Raw genomic sequence first — 21,303 nt, forward strand, 5'->3', positions numbered from 1 at the left:
TCAAAATCGGGAAATGAAATTTGGAACTTCATTCCTGAAAACTGCTTGCCAAACAAAACCCTTATGATGCGATGCTGTATAGAACTTGTCCTCAGCCTATGTAAGTTATTGCAGAGAGCATGAGAGCATAAGCTAGCTAAACCAACAGAGTATGCACTACTATATATTTCATACACACAAAATATGCATGAACATCTCGTAATTTACATCTCATAATCTCCCAATTTCAATCTCATAATTTAATTCACAATGTATATATGTAGAACGACTCTCGTTCTAAAATGTAAAATACTTACCAATCATAGGTAAAAACTTATATGTTGTTCCTATGATAGGCAAAGGTTTAGGTCCCGGGATGTCTTCAAAATCTTTAGCATATTTCCATTCTTCTGATGGATTCTTATCTGCCATTACAGGAGGCATAGTTGACTTTTGACGCATATTCTTTATGCCTTTTCTAACAAAGTGATTTCTCACTTGGACGTTAACCCTCCTACTACCGTGGGGTCCTATATGACCCCAAGCTAAGTTTAACAGTGTGTAACTCGCGTAATATATTACATTAAAAAGTAAAAAACATTGGATTTTCATGTTTGCTATTCAATGTTTTTCACTTTTTAATGTAATATATTACGCGAGTTACACACTGTTAAACTTAGTTTGGGGTCATATAGGACCCCACGGTAGTAGGAGGGTTAAGTAGGTGGAATGAGTAATTCATATTTTCTGAAAATAAAATAATTGTTTTCTTATTATGATAAATTAGAAATGATTACCAATAATTGAGAAGAAGACATGTGCTCTGAGATCTAATCGATGGTTATTTCGTCTCTTTGGATGAGCGCATAAATATCTAGATTCCCAGTCATTTATTCCTAAATTCGGCGTCCAAGTAACAAGGAACTTATAACTACAAAATTAGTCTCCAGTATATATATATACTTGTAGGTAATATGGTACGACATAAATTCACAGCTACAGTAGAAAGAAAAAAAAAACATTTTCCTGGGGACCACGGTGTTTTATCACGAAATTACGAAATGACAACCCTGAGTCTATTTTCATAATAAAGCACGTCACGAAAGCAAATTTTCTTTCTACAGCATGCCAATGCGAGTCGTCTGTGCACCACGCGGCTCCCAATGTAAAGAAAGGTACTTGTGAATTATATTTGAGTGAGTAAAACTCAATCCGTATGGTAGTCAATGCTTTAAGTCTAGAGTCGTAAATAGGGGCGCGGTGGCTCAGTGTTAGAGCGTTCACCTCCGGTGCTTGGGATCCCTGGTTCGATCCCAGCTCGCGCCGTGTGGACTTTGTGGTGGACAAACACCGTGCTCATGGGTTTTCTCGGGGTTCTCCCGTTTCCTCCCATTTTCTTCATTCCATCATTTCACTCATCTCTCATCATTACCATCTCCTTTAGCCTAACCGGCAATAACCTTGGGACGTAAAACTTAAAGATTTCATAGGGTTGTAAATATACGAACAGGAACAAGGGTAACTTTGTAGGATAGAATGAAAGTTACAACAGTGAAATTACTTCGTTTTCAAGAGGCATTAAAAAGAAATGGGCTCCCAACATGTTTTAAAATCTTCTGCATTCGAAGATTTGCACTTTCCGAGGAGCTTATAGAGGAATCTGGTCATATTTGTGAGTGCATGATTATTGATGGAAGTTTATAGGAAAGAAAACATATTGTACGTGACAGATGAAACAGTAATCGAAACCAAACTATTTAATCTACAGGGTGTCCGAGAAGTCCTTCCCTGATTACAGAAATTGATAACTCAGGCTAAAAATAAGATAGAAATATGAAACTGGTGTTGAATTGTTTACAAACTATAAAAGTTTTTGTTTGTGTTAGGTTTTTTCTATTTTACCAAGTCTCAATTTTGTTTGTTTTAGGTTTGTAGTACGTAAGTAAGAAGCCCAAGAAGCCATGCCAACCAACCAGGAGAAGGCACAGTGTGTCCTGTGGTACCATGAGACACGATCACCAACCACGGTGCAGAGACAGTTGCAGACAACATTTGGGAGGACTCCACCTGATGTCAAGAGCATTAAAGCCTGGTATGAGAAGTTCAAGAACACAGGGTCGGTTGCTGACCTTCCGAGGTCTGGTCGACCAAGAACCTCAGCAGACACGGTGGAGGCTGTGCGGCAGTCTTTTCTGAGAAGTCCTAAGAAATCGGTGCGCAGGGCCTCACGTGAATTACAGATGCCAAAAAGCTCTATCCATGACATTTTACACAAACGTTTATTGTTTCGTGCTTACAAAGTGCAACTCGTTCAGGCCTTGTTGCCCGACGACGGTACACGTCGATATGACTTTGCGGTCGAAATGCTATCACGTATTGAGGACGATAATGGTTATCTCAGACGAATTGCCTTTTCCGACGAAGCGACATTCTTTGTCAGTGGAGTAGTGAATCGCCATAATGTACGCATTTGGGGTTCAGAACCCCCCAGGGAGGTCAGGGAGTTCACCAGAGGCAGTCCAAAGGTGAATGTTTGGTGCGCGTTATTGCACGATCGAATTATCGGGCCATTCTTCTTCGCTGAGGATACCATCACATGTGCAGTGTACTTGGATATGTTGCAGCTGTATGCTGTTCCTCAGCTGCTTCAGTATCGCCCCGATGTCGTTTTTCAGCAAGACGGTGCACCACCTCATTGGGGTTTGGACGTCCGTGCCTATCTCGATAGGACATTTCCTGGGCGATGGATTGGTCGTAATGGACGAACAGCTTGGCCTCCACACTCTCCTGACATACCCCATTAGACTTCTTTTTATGGGGTTATGTCAAGGATGAGGTCTACCGAACACGTGTACCAGATCTTGAAACCCTGCAGCAACGAATAACCACAGTCGTTGCATCGATCCCTCCAGTGATGTTGGGTAATGTGTGGATGGAAATTGGATATCGCCTAGATGTGCTACGTGCTATCAAGGGTGCTCATGTGGAAGTGTACTGACGTGAACAAAACTTTTATAGTTTGTAAACAATTCAACACCACTTTCATATTTCTAACTTATTTCTAGCCTGAGTTATCAATTTCTGTAATCAGGAAAGGACTTCTCGGACACCCTGTAGAAGTATGAAGTTTGAACAGTACATAGGATTTGTCACAAAGGTAGCGCTAAGGAAGGTCTTTTTTGGAAATTTGACTTGAAGAGAAATAATGAGAGGTACAATAATAAATCTAAAATTTCCATATCTCGAAATCCCTTGAAGTTATAGGCATTCAGTTTGGTGTATACTCGTTTAATTGAAAATAATTAAACGTATTTCAGTGATTTTTAAAATATTTTTCATAGAAGAGAAGAAAAACTAATTGAAGTGAAAAGGATGGGGGTTGCAATTATTACAATAAGACTTCCATATGTCGGAGTCACTTATAGTTACAGACATAAAATTTGATATTTAGACTTTTCAGTTAAAATACTTGCTTCAGTCCTTTCCTAGGTGTGAAGAAAAAGCAGTCGAGTCCGTCCCCTCCTATTTCTACATTTGATACCGAATATTTCGTTCTATCACTACTGTTTTTTTTTCTAACATTTATTTTCATCTCATATTTTCCGCAGCCCTTCCTCAGTTTTTTTTTTATCACCCTATTAATTTTCTGTTCAGATTCAGCAGCAAGGTCCGTATCATCTGCAAATTGTATACACCCAACCATTGTACCTTTTGCAAAGATATCGTCTTCATTATGCAGGCATCTTTCCACTATATCTTGTAGAGACATATTAAATATCGTTGACGAGACATCACGCCTGTTTAGCTCCCTTTCCAATTGAACCTATTTTAACTGTCGCTAACTGCTCCATGCATGTTTCTTATGAGTCTTCGATCTGTCTATTTCAAACCAACCTTTTTTAGAAGTCTCACCAACAATTTTCAGTTTATCCAGTCAAAAGCGTTTTATAGATCTATCAGAGGAACTAAAACACCAAATGGGTTTATCTTCCCGTTCGTTAGCCTAACACCACAGGTGGTTGGACTACATCACAATGTTTTGGTGCTAACCCTAAAGAAAAGGATAACTTCGACCAAACATATACCTAACAGACGGATTAAATACTCTGTACCGGGTGGTTTGGAAGTAGGCGTACTCACCTTTACTTGCAACAGTATAGTGTTAGTTATGGTAGAATGTCGGTACAGTTACCTTGAAGTCTTAAGAGTCTTAAGAGTCTGTATGATCACCATCCATGTCGTATTTTGTCGTACAGCTGAATTCTGCGCCAAGTCCCCGCATATGTTTTGCGGAGATACTCTGGAGTCACGAGGGTGAAGTTGTGCTCCACACAGTGTTTCTTCCAGACATGTTTTGGCGGGGCACTGCCCCCCAGAGCTCTGGAAGTGCCCTCCCGGAGGAGACCAAAATAATACGTCTATAATACAGAAGTATATTAATAAATAGAATAGCATCAGCAGTACCCCCCGAAATACTAAGTGTGCCCCTCGCGAACATTGTTTCTGAAAGAAACACTGGTTCCGCAGCTGCTCGTAATTCCTGCGTTGTTTGATATCGAGTATTTCTTACTTGTTGCTTTATGAAACCCCAGACAGCATTGTCTGATGTCGCCAGATCGGGACTTCTTGGAGGCCAGGAGGGGAGCTGGTGAAGATGCCAAATCTCTTCTAATCCAGTGGCTAGTATAACAAAATACTTTGGATTGAGTAATATTTACCTGTACCTTGGGCAGAAAGTACTCATACATGTGCACTATACTTAGTAGAATGTTAATTTCATATTAACAAAAGAAGAATGTTTTTAAGATATGTAAATTATTATTATGGGATAGTTGTTGCTATGGACATGTTTTATGAATACCTAGTCAGCAAGTTTGTGTGCTTGACAGTTTTAAGAAAAGGATATTATAAGTTATATCAAGTAATAAACCATTTTTGCACCGTTCATAGACGTTGTCATTCCTATTAAAAAGGTGAGATTAATAATATATAATTATTGAAGCTAATCTTTACATGCAAAAGAAATACTACCACTCCGGATTTTTATCTCAGCAAACGAACCAGGTTTACGACTATCTTTTTGATAAGTCGTTATAAAAATTTTGGTTTACCTCACCCGGGACTTACTGTAAATTCTTATCCCGAAGAAGAGTAAGGTTGAATTTACTTTTATACTATAGTTAATGAATACGAACTTGACCATATTGCGAAGTGGTAGAGTAATTATAAGAAAAATGGACAACGAAACAATGCTGCATGAATCAAATAATAGTGACAACGATGAAACCAGTGTAACACCAGGATTGACATCGGAGGACCGAATCTTGTTAGCTTTACAGCGACAATTGATTCAGATGTCTACCGAAATAAAGCAGACTATGGAGCAGAAATTCAACGAATCTAACAAGACCATGGAACAGAAGTTCAACGAATCTAACAAGACCATGGAACAGAAGTTCGACGAATATAACAAGCAAAATGAAGAATTGAAGCAGACGATAGAACAGAAGATAGAACTGAGATTTGACGAATCTAACAAGCAATATGAAGAATTAAGTAGACGGATAGAACAGAAATCAGATGAAACGAAACAGACAATTGTCCAGGTGGTGAATGACATATCCTCACAGTTCGAGGAAAAGTTAAAAAGAATATCCGATGATTGTCAGGAAAAGCACAATCACCAAAACCAAGAAATCAGTGCTGTAAAAAAAAGATTTAGAAGTAATAGAATCTTCCATTAAACAGCAAAAGATCCAGGTCATCAACAATTCTAACAACATACGTGTAAATACGCAATTATTAGCTACCATACAGGAAGAGATTAGAACGTTAAAGGCTAAAGACAACACTTACCGTAATAACTTGGGTAGTGATCGCTTGGAGTTTCCCCACTCACCAGAGATGAACTCGCCTTCGCCGGGGTCTGATGAGGATATTATATTGGAAGAAAGTTATCCGAAGAGTACAGATGGGCGAAACATAGATGGTGTGACGACACAGCACGTCATGGATAGAAATTATCATTCAACAAGTACACGGAACGAGAAAAAGAAGGTAAAATTAAGTGTTAAGATGAGTGAAATCCGAGCTATGAGCAAATTCAGTGGTAAGTGTAATGAGAATGCTACTTCTTTCTTAGAGAAATTCCAAGACGAATGCAATATAATGTGTATCGATAGATCACAATATATGAACTTAATACCCCATGTATTACTCCCACCTTGTTCCTTATGGTTTAAAGCAATACGTGATCACATTAGTACATATGAGGAATTCAAAGCGGCATTGATCGCAAATTATGAAAATGACTTTTTGCTGGCAAATAGAGATGCCACCCTTAGAAATCAACACTTCAATCCTCGATTGCACAAATCTGTTGTAGAGTTTGTTGTAAATGTTTACAACGAATTAAAGGTTGTTAATCCACTGCAATCGGAATCGAGAATAATAGCTTCGATTCGAAATTTGCTTCCATTTAAATTGCAACAGATCTTATTTTCCACACAGTGTATGAGTTTCAGCCATTTATTGATGCTTGTCCAATGCTATGAAACTCAATACCATGCTATGAATCAACAAGCCGGAATGGGTAAAATTAAGAATAATTCAGATCATTTGGTGCCTGTTCGGAATTTAAATATCCGTAGTGTGAACGATACGAAACCTAACCTAAGCCGAGTAAATTCTAGCAATCAAAATGAGCAAAATAGGCAAAGCTATGTTGGGAATCGACTTAACCTAACTAATCATGATAATTATGATGTCAGATCACCTAACAGCAGTAGATATAAAAATAATCGAAGTACTGAACGAAATTATAGGAATACAACGAACTACGTGGATAGACGTAATTGGAGATCAAGAGATGACACTTTGCATCAAAATCTGAATCGTAACGCAATTCATGTACAAAATAGTGTAGAACCTAATCATGATTGTGCAGTACAATGTACTTTATTAGAATCGTATGCAAGTACGATTGTAACCTGATTACCGTTAATGAAATTTGGTTAGACTCATATCAGCTCTAGATTTTCATGAACATTTATTTTATTTTTATTCAATTTAATTCTCTTTAATTCTCATTAATCAATGATAATTCTCAAATGTTTTTAATATATGTAAGAATTATAATTCGATTCATAAATGATTAAAAGCAAAGGTTATTTATATTAGATTGATTTGTGTTGAAAAACTTAATTGTCAAAGATTATGTTAAGAAGAAGATCTATTCTATAAAACTAATTATACAACGACTACCTTGAATGAGATTCTTCTTTATTATAACATCTTGGGATTATGGGTGTGTCTAATTTACTGACCAACACATTTCTCTGGCCACCGGCAAAACTACAACAGCTATCGACACCAAACTCCACACAAATATCAACCTCCAGAACCCCGACATATTCACAAAAAATCATTAAGATATCATGATATTTAATATATCTTTATCACGAGAAACTATTAAAAATATGATAAAAACTTGGCCACCACGGAAACTACAATGGCCACCGACACCAAACTCCACACAAATATCAAACTCCAGGACCCCGAAATATTTACAAAAAATCATTAAAATATCATGATATTTAATATATCTTTATCACGAAAAACTTTTAAAAATATGATAAAAACTTGGCCACCACGGAAACTATAACGGCCACCAACACCAAACTCCACACAAATATCAACCTCTAGGACACCGACATATTTACAAACAAACATTAAAATATCGTGATATTTAATATATCTTTATCACGAGAAACTATTAAAAATATGATAAAAACTTGGCCACCACGGAAACTATAATGGCCACCAACACCAAACTCCACACAAATATCAACCTCTAGGACCCCGAAATATTTACAAAAAACATTAAAATATCGTGATATTTAATATATCTTTATCACGAAAAACTATTAAAAATATGATAAAAACTTGGCCACCACGGAAACTATAATGGCCACCGACACCAAACTCCACACAAATATCAACCTCCAGGACCCCGACATATTTCCAAAAAATCATTAAAATATCGTGATATTTAATATATCTTTATCACGAAAAACTATTAAAAATATGATAAAAACTTGGCCATCACGGAAACTACAATGGCCACCGACACCAAAATACACAAAAATATCAACCTCCAGGACCCCGACATATTTGTTAAAAATCATTAAAATATCGTGATATTTAATATATCTTTATCACGAAAAACTATCAAAAATATGATAAAAACTTGACCACCACGGAAACTATAATGGCCACCGACACCAAACTCCACACAAATATCAACCTCCAGGATCCCGAAACATTTTCAAAACATTTTTAAATATCTTGATATTTAATATATCTTTATCACGGAAAACTATTAAAAATATGATAAAAACTTGGCGACCACGGAAACTATAATGGCCACCGACACCAAACTCGACACAAATATCAAACTCAAGGACTCCGACATATTTGCAAAAAATCATCAGAATATCGTGTTATTTAATATATCTTTATCACGAAAAACTATTAAAAATATGATAAAAACTTGGCCACCACGGAAACTATAATGGCCACCGACACCAAACTCCACTCAAATATCATCCTCCAGGACCCCGATATATTTACAAAAAATCATTAAAATATCGTGATATTTAATATATTTTTATCACGAGAAACTATTAAAAATATGATAAGAACTTGGCCACCACGGAAACTATAATGGCCACCGACACCAAACGACGCACAAATATCAACCTCCAGGACCCCGACATATTTGTTAAAAATCATTAAAATATCGTGATATTTAATATATCTTTATCACGAAAAACTATAAAAAATATGATAAAAACTTGACCACCACGGAAACTATAATGGCCACCGACACCAAACTCCACACAAATATCAACCTCCAGGATCCCGAAACATTTTCAAAACATTTTTAAATATCTTGATATTTAATATATCCTTATCACGGAAAACTATTAAAAATATGATAAAAACTTGGCGACCACGGAAACTATAATGGCCACTGACACCAAACTCGACACAAATATCAAACTCAAGGACTCCGACATATTTGCAAAAAATCATCAGAATATCGTGTTATTTAATATATCTTTATCACGAAAAACTATTAAAAATATGATAAAAACTTGGCCACCACGGAAACTATAACGGCCGCCGACACCAAACTCCACACAAATATCAACCTCCACGACCACGAAATATTTGCAAAAAATCATCAGAATATCGTGATATTTATTATATCTTTATCACGAAAAACTATTAAAAATATGATAAAAACTTGGCCACCACGGAAACTATAATGGCCAGCAACACCAAACTCCACACAAATATCAACCTCAAAGACTCGGACATATTTACAAAAAAATTATCAGAATATCGTGATATTTAATATATCTTTATCACGAAAAACTATTAAAAATATGATAAAAACTTGGCCACCACGGAAACTATAATGGCCACCGACACCAAACTTCACACAAATATCAACCTCCAGGACCCCGAAATATTTACAAAAAATCATTAAAATATCGTGATATTTAATATATCTTTATTACGAAAAACTATTAAAAATATGATAAAAACTTGGCCACCACGGAAACTATAATGGCCACCGACACGAAACTCCACACAAATATCAAACTCCAGGACTCAGACATATTTGCAAAAAATCATCAGAATATCGTCATATTCAATATAGCTTTATCACGAAAAACTATTAAAAATATGATAAAAACTTGGCCAACACGGAAACTATAATGGCCACCGACACCAAACTCAACACAAATATTAACCTCCAGGACCCCGACATATCTACAAAAAATCATTAAAATATCGTGATATTTAATATATCTTTATCACGAAAAACTATTAAAAATATGATAAAAACTTGGCCACCACGGAAACTACAATGGCCACCGACACCAAAATACACAAAAATATCAACCTCCAGGACCCCGACATATTTGTTAAAAATCATTAAAATATCGTGATATTTAATATATCTTTATCACGAAAAACTATCAAAAATATGATAAAAACTTGACCACCACGGAAACTATAATGGCCACCGACACCAAACTCCACACAAATATCAACCTCCAGGATCCCGAAACATTTTCAAAACATTTTTAAATATCTTGATATTTAATATATCTTTATCACGGAAAACTATTAAAAATATGATAAAAACTTGGCCACCACGGAAACTATAATGGCCACCGACACCAAACTCGACACAAATATCAAACTCAAGGACTCCGACAAATTTGAAAAAATCATCAGAATATCGTGTTATTTAATATATCTTTATCACGAAAAACTATTAAAAATATGATAAAAACTTGGCCACCACGGAAACTATAATGGCCACCGACACCAAACTCCACACAAATATCATCCTCCAGGACCCCGATATATTTACAAAAAATCATTAAAATATCGTGATATTTAATATATTTTTATCACGAGAAACTATTAAAAATATAATAAGAACTTGGCCACCACGGAAACTATAATGGCCACCGACACCAAACGACGCACAAATATCAACCTCCAGGACCCCGACATATTTGTTAAAAATCATTAAAATATCGTGATATTTAATATATCTTTATCACGAAAAACTATAAAAAATATGATAAAAACTTGACCACCACGGAAACTATAATGGCCACCGACACCAAACTCCACACAAATATCAACCTCCAGGATCCCGAAACATTTTCAAAACATTTTTAAATATCTTGATATTTAATATATCTTTATCACGGAAAACTATTAAAAATATCATAAAAACTTGGCCACCACGGAAACTATAATGGCCACTGACACCAAACTCGACACAAATATCAAACTCAAGGACTCCGACATATTTGCAAAAAATCATCAGAATATCGTGTTATTTAATATATCTTTATCACGAAAAACTATTTAAAATATGATAAATCTTGGCCACCACGGAAACTATAATGGACACCGACACCAAACTCCACACAAATATCGTCCTCCAGGACCCCGATATATTTACAAAAAATCATTAAAATATCGTGATATTTAATATATTTTTATCACGAGAAACTATTAAAAATATGATAAGAACTTGGTCACCACGGAAACTATAATGGCCACCGACACCAAACGACGCACAAATATCAACCTCCAGGACCCCGACATATTTACAAAAAATCATTAAAATATCGTGATATTTAATATATCTTTATAACGAAAAACTATTAAAAATATGGTAAAAACTTGGCCACCACGGAAACTATAATGGCCACCGACACCAAACTCCACACAAATATCAAACTCCAGGACCCCGACATATTTGTAAAAAGTCATTAAAATATCATGATATTTAATATATCTTTATCACGAAAAACTATTAATAATATGATAAAAACTTGGCCACACGGAAACTATAACGGCCACCGACACCAAACTCCACACAAATATCAACCTCCACGACCACGAAATATTTGCAAAAAATCATCAGAATATCGTGATATTTATTATATCTTTATCACGAAAAACTATTAAAAATATGATAAAAACTTGGCCACCACGGAAACTATAATGGCCAGCAACACCAAACTCCACACAGATATCAACCTCAAAGACTCGGACATATTTACAAAAAATCATCAGAATATCGTGATATTTAATATATCTTTATCACGAAAAACTATTAAAAATATGATAAAAACTTGGCCACCACGGAAACTATAATGGCCAGCAACACCAAACTCCACACAAATATCAACCTCAAAGACTCGGACATATTTACAAAAAAATTATCAGAATATCGTGATATTTAATATATCTTTATCACGAAAAACTATTAAAAATATGATAAAAACTTGGCCACCACGGAAACTATAATGGCCACCGACACCAAACTTCACACAAATATCAACCTCCAGGACCCCGAAATATTTACAAAAAATCATTAAAATATCGTGATATTTAATATATCTTTATCACGAAAAACTATTAAAAATATGATAAAAACTTGGCCACCACGGAAACTATAATGGCCACCGACACTAAACTCCAAACAAATATCAAACTCCAGGACCCCGACATATTTATAAAAAATCATCAGAATATCGTGATATTTAATATATCTTTATCACGAAAAACTATTAATAATATGATAAAAACTTGGCCACCACGGAAACTATAATGGCCACCGACACCAAACGACGCACAAATATCAACCTCCAGGTCCCCGACATATTTGTTAAAAATCATTAAAATATCGTGATATTTAATATATCTTTATCACGAAAAACTATAAAAAATATGATAAAAACTTGACCACCACGGAAACCCTAATGGCCACCGACACCAAACTCCACACAAATATCAACCTCCAGGATCCCGAAACATTTTCAAAACATTTTTAAATATCTTGATATTTAATATATCTTTAACACGGAAAACTATTAAAAATATGATAAAAACTTGGCCACCACGGAAACTATAATGGCCACTGACACCAAACTCGACACAAATATCAAACTCAAGGACTCCGACATATTTGCAAAAAATCATCAGAATATCGTGTTATTTAATATATCTTTATCACGAAAAACTATTAAAAATATGATAAAAACTTGGCCACCACGGAAACTATAATGGACACCGACACCAAACTCCAAACAAATATCAAACTTCAGGACACCGAAATATTTACAAAAAATCATTAAAATATCGTGATATTTAATATATTTTTATCACGAGAAACTATTAAAAATATGATAAGAACTTGGCCACCACGGAAACTATAATGGCCACCGACACAAAACGACGCACAAATATCAACCTCCAGGACCCCGACTTATTTGTTAAAAATCATTAAAATATCGTGATATTTAATATATCTTTATCACGAAAAACTATAAAAAAATATGATAAAAACTTAACCACCACGGAAATTATAATGGCCACCGACACCAAACTCCACACAAACATCAACCTCCAGGACCCCGACATATTTGTAAAAAATCATTAAAATATCGTGATATTTAATATATCTTTATCACGAAAAACTATAAAAAATATGATAAAAACTTGACCACTTCGGAAACTATAATGGCCACCGACACCAAACTCCACACAAATATCAACCTCCAGGATCCCGAAACATTTGCAAAACATTTTTAAATATCGTGATATTTAATATATCTTTATCACGAAAAACTATTAAAAATATGATAAAAACTTGGCCACCACGGAAACTATAAATGCCACCGACACCAAACTCGACACAAATATCAAACTGAAGGACTCCGACACATTTGCAAAAAATCATCAGAATATCGTGATATTTAATATATCTTTATCACGAAAAACTACTAAAAATATGATAAAAACTTGGCCACCTCGGAAACTATAATGGCCACCGACACCAAACTCCACACAAATATTATCCTCCAGGACCCCGATACATTTACAAAAAATCATTAAAATATCGTGATATTTAATATATTTTTATCGCGAGAAACTATTAAAAATATGATAAGAACTTGGCCACCACGGAAACTATAATGGCCACCGACACAAAACGACGCACAAATATCAACCTCCAGGACCCCGACATATTTGTTAAAAATCATTAAAATATCGTGATATTTAATATATCTTTATCACGAAAAACTATAAAAAAAATATGATAAAAACTTAACCACCACGGAAACTATAACGGCCACCGACACCAAACTCCACACAAACATCAACCTCCAGGACCACGACATATTTGTAAAAAATCATTAAAATATCATGATATTTAATATATGTTTATCACGAAAAACTATTAAAAATATGATAAAAACTTGGCCACCACGGAAACTATAATGGCCACCAACACCAAACTCCACACAAATATCAACCTCTAGGACCCCGACATATTTTCAAAAAAAAAATTAAAATATCGTGATATTTAATATATCTTTATCACGAAAAACTATTAAAGATATGATAAAAACTTGGCCACCACGGAAACTATAATGGCCACCGACACCAAACTCCACACAAATATCATCCTCCAGGACCCCGATATATTTACAAAAAATCATTAAAATATCGTGATATTTAATATATTTTTATCACGAGAAACTATTAAAAATATGATAAGAACTTGGCCACCACGGAAACTATAATGGCCACCGACACCAAACGACGCACAAATATCAACCTCCAGGACCCCGACATATTTGTTAAAAATCATTAAAATATCGTGATATTTAATATATCTTTATCACGAAAAACTATAAAAAATATGATAAAAACTTGACCACCTCGGAAACTATAATGGCCACCGACACCAAACTCCACACAAATATCAACCTCCAGGATCCCGAAACATTTGCAAAACATTTTTAAATATCGTGATATTTAATATATCTTTATCACGAAAAACTATTAAAAATATGATAAAAACTTGGCCACCACGGAAACTATAATGGCCACCGACACCAAACTCGACACAAATATCAAACTCAAGGACTCCGACATATTTGCAAAAAATCATCAGAATATCGTGTTATTTAATATATCTTTATCACGAAAACCTATTAAAAATATGATAAAAACTTGGCCACCACGGAAACTATAATGGACACCGACACCAAACTCCACACAAATATCATCCTCCAGGACCCCGATATATTTACAAAAAATCTTTAAAATATCGTGATATTTAATATATTTTTATCACGAGAAACTATTAAAAATATGATAAGAACTTGGCCACCACGGAAACTATAATTGCCACCGACACCAAACGACGCACAAATATCAACCTCCAGGACCCCGACATATTTCCAAAAAATCATTAAAATATCGTGATATTTAATATATCTTTATCACGAAAAACTATTAATAATATGATAAAAACTTGGCCACCACGGAAACTATAACGGCCACCGACACCAAACTCCACACAAATATCAACCTCCACGACCACGAAATATTTGCAAAAAATCATCAGAATATCGTGATATTTATTATATCTTTATCACGAAAAACTATTAAAAATATGATAAAAACTTGGCCACCACGGAAACTATAATGGCCAGCAACACCAAACTCCACACAGATATCAACCTCAAAGACTCGGACATATTTACAAAAAATCATCAGAATATCGTGATTTTTAATATATCTTTATCACGAAAAACTATTAAAATATGATAAAAACTTGGTCACCACGGAAACTATAATGGCCAGCAACACCAAACTCCACACAAATATCAACCTCAAAGACTCGGACATATTTACAAAAAAATTATCAGAATATCGTGATATTTAATATATCTTTATCACGAAAAACTATTAAAAATATGATAAAAACTTGGCCACCACGGAAACTATAATGGCCACCGACACGAAACTCCACACAAATATCAAACTCCAGGACTCCGACATACTTGCAAAAAATCATCAGAATATCGTGATATTTAATATATCTTTATCACGAAAAACTATTAAAAATATGATAAAAACTTGACCACCACGGAAACTATAAGGGCCACCGACACCAAACTCCACACAAATATCAAACTCCAGGACCCCGAAATATTTTCAAAAAATTATAAAAATATCGTGACATTTAATATATCTTTATCACGAAAAACTATTAAAAATATGATAAAAACTTGGCCACCACGGAAACTATAATGGGTCACCGACATCAAACTCCACACAAATATCAACCTCAAAGACTCGGACATATTTACAAAAAATCATCAGAATATCGTGATATTTAATATATCTTTATCACGAAAAACTATTAAAAATATGATAAAAAGTTGGCCACCACGGAAACTATAATGGCCACCAACACCAAACTCCACACAAATATCAGCCTCAAAGACTCGGACATATTTACAAAAAAATTATCAGAATATCGTGATATTTAATATATCTTTATCACGAAAAACTATTAAAAATATGATAAAAACTTGGCCACCACGGAAACTATAATGGCCACCGACACGAAACTCCACACAAATATCAAACTCCAGGACCCCGACATATTTATAAAAAGTCATTAAATTATCGTGATATTTAATATATCTTTATTACGAAAAACTATTAATAATATGATAAAAACTTGGCCACCACGGAAACTATAATGGACACGAACACCAAACGACGCACAAATATCAACCTCCAGGACCCCGACATATTTGTTAAAAATCATTAAAATATCGTGATATTTAATATATCTTTATCACGAAAAACTATAAAAAATATGATAAAAACTTGACCACCACGGAAACTATAATGGCCACCGACACCAAACTCCACACAAATATCAACCTCCACGACCACGAAATATTTGCAAAAAATCATCAGAGTATCGTGATATTTTTTATATCTTTACCACGAAAAACTATTAAAAATATGATAAAAACTTGGCCACCACGGAAACTATAATGGCCACCAACACCAAACTCCACACAGATATCAACCTCAAAGACTCGGACATATTTACAAAAAATCATCAGAATATCGTGATATTTAATATATCTTTATCACGAAAAACTATTAAAAATTTGATAAAAACTTGGCCACCACGGAAACTATAATGGCCACCAACACCAAACTCCACACAAATATCAACCTCAAAGACTCGGACATATTTACAAAAAAATTATCAGAATATCGTGATATTTAATATATCTTTATCACGAAAAACTATTAAAAATATGATAAAAACTTGGCCACCACGGAAACTATAATGGCCACCGACACCAAACTCCACACAAATATCAACCTCGAGGACCCCGAAATATTAACAAAAAATCTTTAAAATATCGTGATATATAATATATCTTTATCACGAAAAACTATTAAAAATATGATAAAAACTTGGCCACCACGGAAACTATAATGGCCACCGACACGAAACTCCACACAAATATCAAACTCCAGGACTCCGACATACTTGCAAAAAATCATCAGAATATCGTGATATTTAATATATCTTTATCACGAAAAACTATTAAAAATATGATAAAACTTGACCACCACGGAAACTATAACGGGTCACCGACATCAAACTCCACACAAATATCAACCTCAAAGACTGGGACATATTTACAAAAAATCATCAGAATATCGTGATATTTAATATATCTTTATCACGAAAAACTATTAAAAATATGACGAAATGTTTTTATCATATTTTTAATAGTTTTTCGTGATAAAGATATATTAAATATCACGATATTTTAACGATTTTTTGTAAATATTTCGGGGTCCGGGAGGGTTATTTTTGTGTGGAGTTTGGTTTCGGTGGCCATTATAGTTTCCGTGGTGGCCAAGTTTTTATCATATTTTTAATAGCTTTTAGTGATAAAGATATATTAAATATCACGATACATTAATCATTTTTTGTAAATATTTCGGGGTTCTGGAAGTTGATATTTGTGTGGAGTTTGGTGTCGGTGGCCATTATAGTTTCCGTGGTGGCCAAGTTTTTATCATATTTTTAATAGTTCTTCGTGATAAAGATATATTAAATATCACGATATTTTAATGATTTTTTGTAAATATTTCGGGGTCCTGGAAGTTGATATTTGTGTGGAGTTTGGTTTCGGTGGCCATTATTGTTTCCGTGGTAGCCAAGTTTTTATCATAATTTTAATAGTTTTTCGTGAAAAAGATATCTTAAATATCACGATATTTTAATGGTTTTTTGTAAATAGTCGGGGTGTTTGAGGTTGATATTTGTGCGGAGTTTGGTGTCGGTGGCCATTATAGTTTCCGTGGTGGCCAAGTTTTTATCATATTTTTAATAGTTTTTCGTGATAAAGATATATTGAATATAACGATATTCTGATGATTTTTTGTAAATATGTCGTGGTCTTGGAGGTTGATATTTGTGTGGAGTTTGGTGTCGGTGGCCGTTATAGTTTCCGTGGTGGCCAAGTTTTTATCATATTATTAATAGTTTTTCGTGATAAAGATATATTAAATATCACGATATTTTAATGATTTTTACAAATGTGTCGGGGTCCTGGAGGTTGATATTTGTGTGGAGTTTGGTGTCGGTGGCAAGTTTTTTATCATATTTTTAATTGTTTTTCGTGATAAAGATATATTGAATATCACGATTTCTATGATGATTTTTAAATATGTCGTGGTCGTGGAGGTTGATATTTGTGTGGAGTTTGGTGTCGATGGCTGTTATAGTTTCCGTGGTGGCCAAGTTTTTATCATATTATTAATAGTTTTTCGTGATAAAGATATATTAATATCACGATATTTTAAAGATTTTCTACAAATATGTCGGGGTCCGGGAGGTTGATATTTGTGTGGAGTTGGTGTCGGTGGCCATTATAGTTTGTGTTGTGGCAAATTTTTTATCATATTTTTAATAGTTTTTCGTGATAAAGATATATTAAATATCACGATATTTTAATGATTTTTTGTAAATATGTCTACGTCCTGGAGGTTGATATTTGTGTGGAGATTGGTGTCGGTGGCCATTATAGTTTCCGTGGTGGCCAAGTTTTTATCATATTTTTAATAGTTTTCGTGATAAAGATATATTAAATATCACGATATTTAATGATTTTTTGCAAATATGTCGGGGTCCTGGAGGTTGATATTTGTGTGGAGTGTGGTGTCGGTGGCCATTATAGTTTCCGAGGTGGCCAAGTTTTTATCATATTTTTAATAGTTTTTCGTGATAAAGATATCTTAAATTCACATATTTTAATGTTTTTTTGTAAATATGTCGGAGTTCTTGACGTTGATATTTGTGTGGAGTTTGGTGTCGGTGGCCATTATAGTTTTCGTGGTGGCCAAGTTTTTATCATATTTTTAATAGTTTTTCGTGATAAAGATATATTGAATATCACGATATTCTGATGATTTTTTGTAAATATGTCGTGGTCTTGAAGGTTGATATTTGTGAGGAGTTGGTGTCGGTGGCCATTATAGTTTCCGTGGTGGCCAAGTTTTTATCATATTTATTAATAGCTTTTCGTGATAAAGATATATTAAATATCACGAATATTTTAATGATTTTTGTAAATATTTCGGGGTCCTGGAATTTGATATTTGTGTGGAGTTTGGTGTCGGTTTCTATTATAGTTTCCGTGGTGGCCAAGTTTTTATCATATTTTTAATAGTTTTTCGTGATAAAGATATATTAAATATCAGGATATTTTAATGATTTTTTTTATATATGTCGGGGTTTTTGAGGTTGATATTTGTGTGGAGTTTGGTGTCGGTGGCCTTTATAGTTTTCGTGGTGGCCAAGTTTTTATGATATTTTAATAGTTTTTCGGTGATAAAGATATATTAAAGATCACGATATTTTAATGATTTTTTGTAAATATGTCGGGGTCCTGGAGGTGATATTTGTGTGGATAAGGGTGTTGGTGGCCATTATAGTTTCCGTGGTGGCCAAGTTTTTATAATATTTTTAATAGTTTTTCGTGATAAAGATATATTAAATATCACGATATTTTAATGATTTTTTGTAAATATTTCGGGATCCTGAAGGTTGATATTTGTGTGGAGTTTGGTGTCGGTGGCCATTATAGCTTCCGTGGTGGCCAAGTTTTTATCATATTTTTAATTGCTTTCGTGATAAAGGTATATTAAATATCGCGATATTTAATTATTTTATGTAAATATGTCGGGGTTTTGGAGGTTGATATTTGTGTGGAGTTTCGTGTCGGTGGCCATTATAGTTTCGGTGGTGGCCAAGTTTTTATCATATTTTAATAATTTTCGTGATAAAGATATATTAAATATCACTATATTTTAATGATTTTTTGTAAATATGTCGGGGTCTTAGAGTTTGATATTTGTGCGTCGTTTGGTGTTGTTGGCCGTTATAGTTTCCGTGGTGGCCAAGTTTTTATCATATTTTTAATAGTTTTTCGTGATAAAGATATATTAAATATCACGATATTTTAATGATTTTTTGTAAATATGTCGGGGTCCTGGAGGTTGATATTTGTGTGGAGTTTGGTGTCGGTTTCTATTATAGTTCCGTGGTGGCCAAGTTTTTATCATATTTTTAATAGTTTTTCGTGATAAAGATATATTAAAGATCACGATATTTTAATGATTTTTGCAAATATGTCAGGGTCCTGGAGTTTGATATTTGTGCGTCGTTTGGTGTTGTTGGCCGTTATAGTTTCCGTGGTGGCCAAGTCTTTATCATATTTTTAATAGTTTTTCGTGATAAAGATATATTAAATATCACGATATATTAATGATTTTTTGTAAATATTTCGGTGTCCTGGAAGTTGATATTTGTGTGGAGTTTGGTGTCGGTTTCTATTATAGTTTCCGTGGTGGCCAAGTTTTTATCATATTTTTAAATAGTTTTTCGTGATAAAGATTATATTAAATACTAGGATATTTTAATGATTTTTTTATATATGTCGGGGTTTTTGATTTTGATATTTGTGTGGAGTTTCGTGTCGGTGGCCATTATAGTTTCCGTGGTGGCCAAGTTTTATCATATTTTTAATAGTTTTTGTAATAAAGATATATTAAATATCACGATATTTTAATGATTTTCGTATATGTGTCGGGGTCTTAGAGCTTGTCATTTGTGTGGAGTTTGGGGTGAGTGGCCATTATAGTTTCCGTGGTGGCCAAGTTTTTATCATGTTTTTTATAGTTTCTCGTGATAAAGATATATTAAATATCAAGATATTTTAATGATTTTTTGTAAATTTGTCGGGGTCCTGGAGGTTGATATTTGTGTGGAGTTTGGTGTCGGTTTCTATTATAGTTTCCGTGGTGGCCAAATTTTTATCATATTTTTAATAGTTTTTCGTGATAAAGATATATTAAAGATCACGATATTTTAATGATTTTTGCAAATATGTCTGGGTCCAGGAGGTTGAATATTTGTGTGGAGTTTGGTGTCGGTGGCCATTATAGTTTCCGTGGTGGCCAAGTTTTTATCATACTTTTAATACGTTTCGTGATAAAGATATATTAAATATCACGATATTTTAATGATTTTTTGCAAATATGTCGGGGTCTGGAGTTTGATATTTGTGCGTCGTTTGGTGTTGTTGGCCGTTATAGTTTCCGTGGTGGCAAAGTCTTTATCATATTTTTAATAGCTTTTCGTGATAAAGAATATTAAATATCGCGATATTTTAATGATTTTTTGTAAATATGTCGGGGTCTTGGAGGTTGATATTTGTGTGAAGTTTGGTGTCGGTGGCCATTATAGTTTCCGTGGTGGCCAAGTTTTTATCATATTTTAATAGTTTCTCGTGATAAAGATATATTAAATAT

General features: G+C 34.1%; 1 protein-coding gene across 1 annotated transcript in view; it reads right to left on the reverse strand.

The window, feature by feature from the left end:
* LOC145669812 (putative cytochrome P450 49a1) overlaps positions 1-3,657 on the reverse strand; it is a 94,025-nt gene extending 90,368 nt beyond the window's left edge. The window contains exons 1-2 of the mRNA XM_081738155.1: positions 3,614-3,657; positions 297-457 (exon numbers count right to left, since the gene is read on the reverse strand). Of these exons, the coding sequence (XP_081594281.1) occupies positions 297-457; positions 3,614-3,657 (205 nt within the window). The remainder of the gene's footprint in view (positions 1-296; positions 458-3,613) is intronic.
* Between the last annotated feature and the right edge of the window lie 17,646 nt (positions 3,658-21,303).

This window comes from Thermobia domestica, chromosome 14, assembly GCF_964235325.1.
Source record: "Thermobia domestica chromosome 14, izTheDome1.hap1.1, whole genome shotgun sequence".
Taxonomy (NCBI): domain Eukaryota; kingdom Metazoa; phylum Arthropoda; class Insecta; order Zygentoma; family Lepismatidae; genus Thermobia; species Thermobia domestica.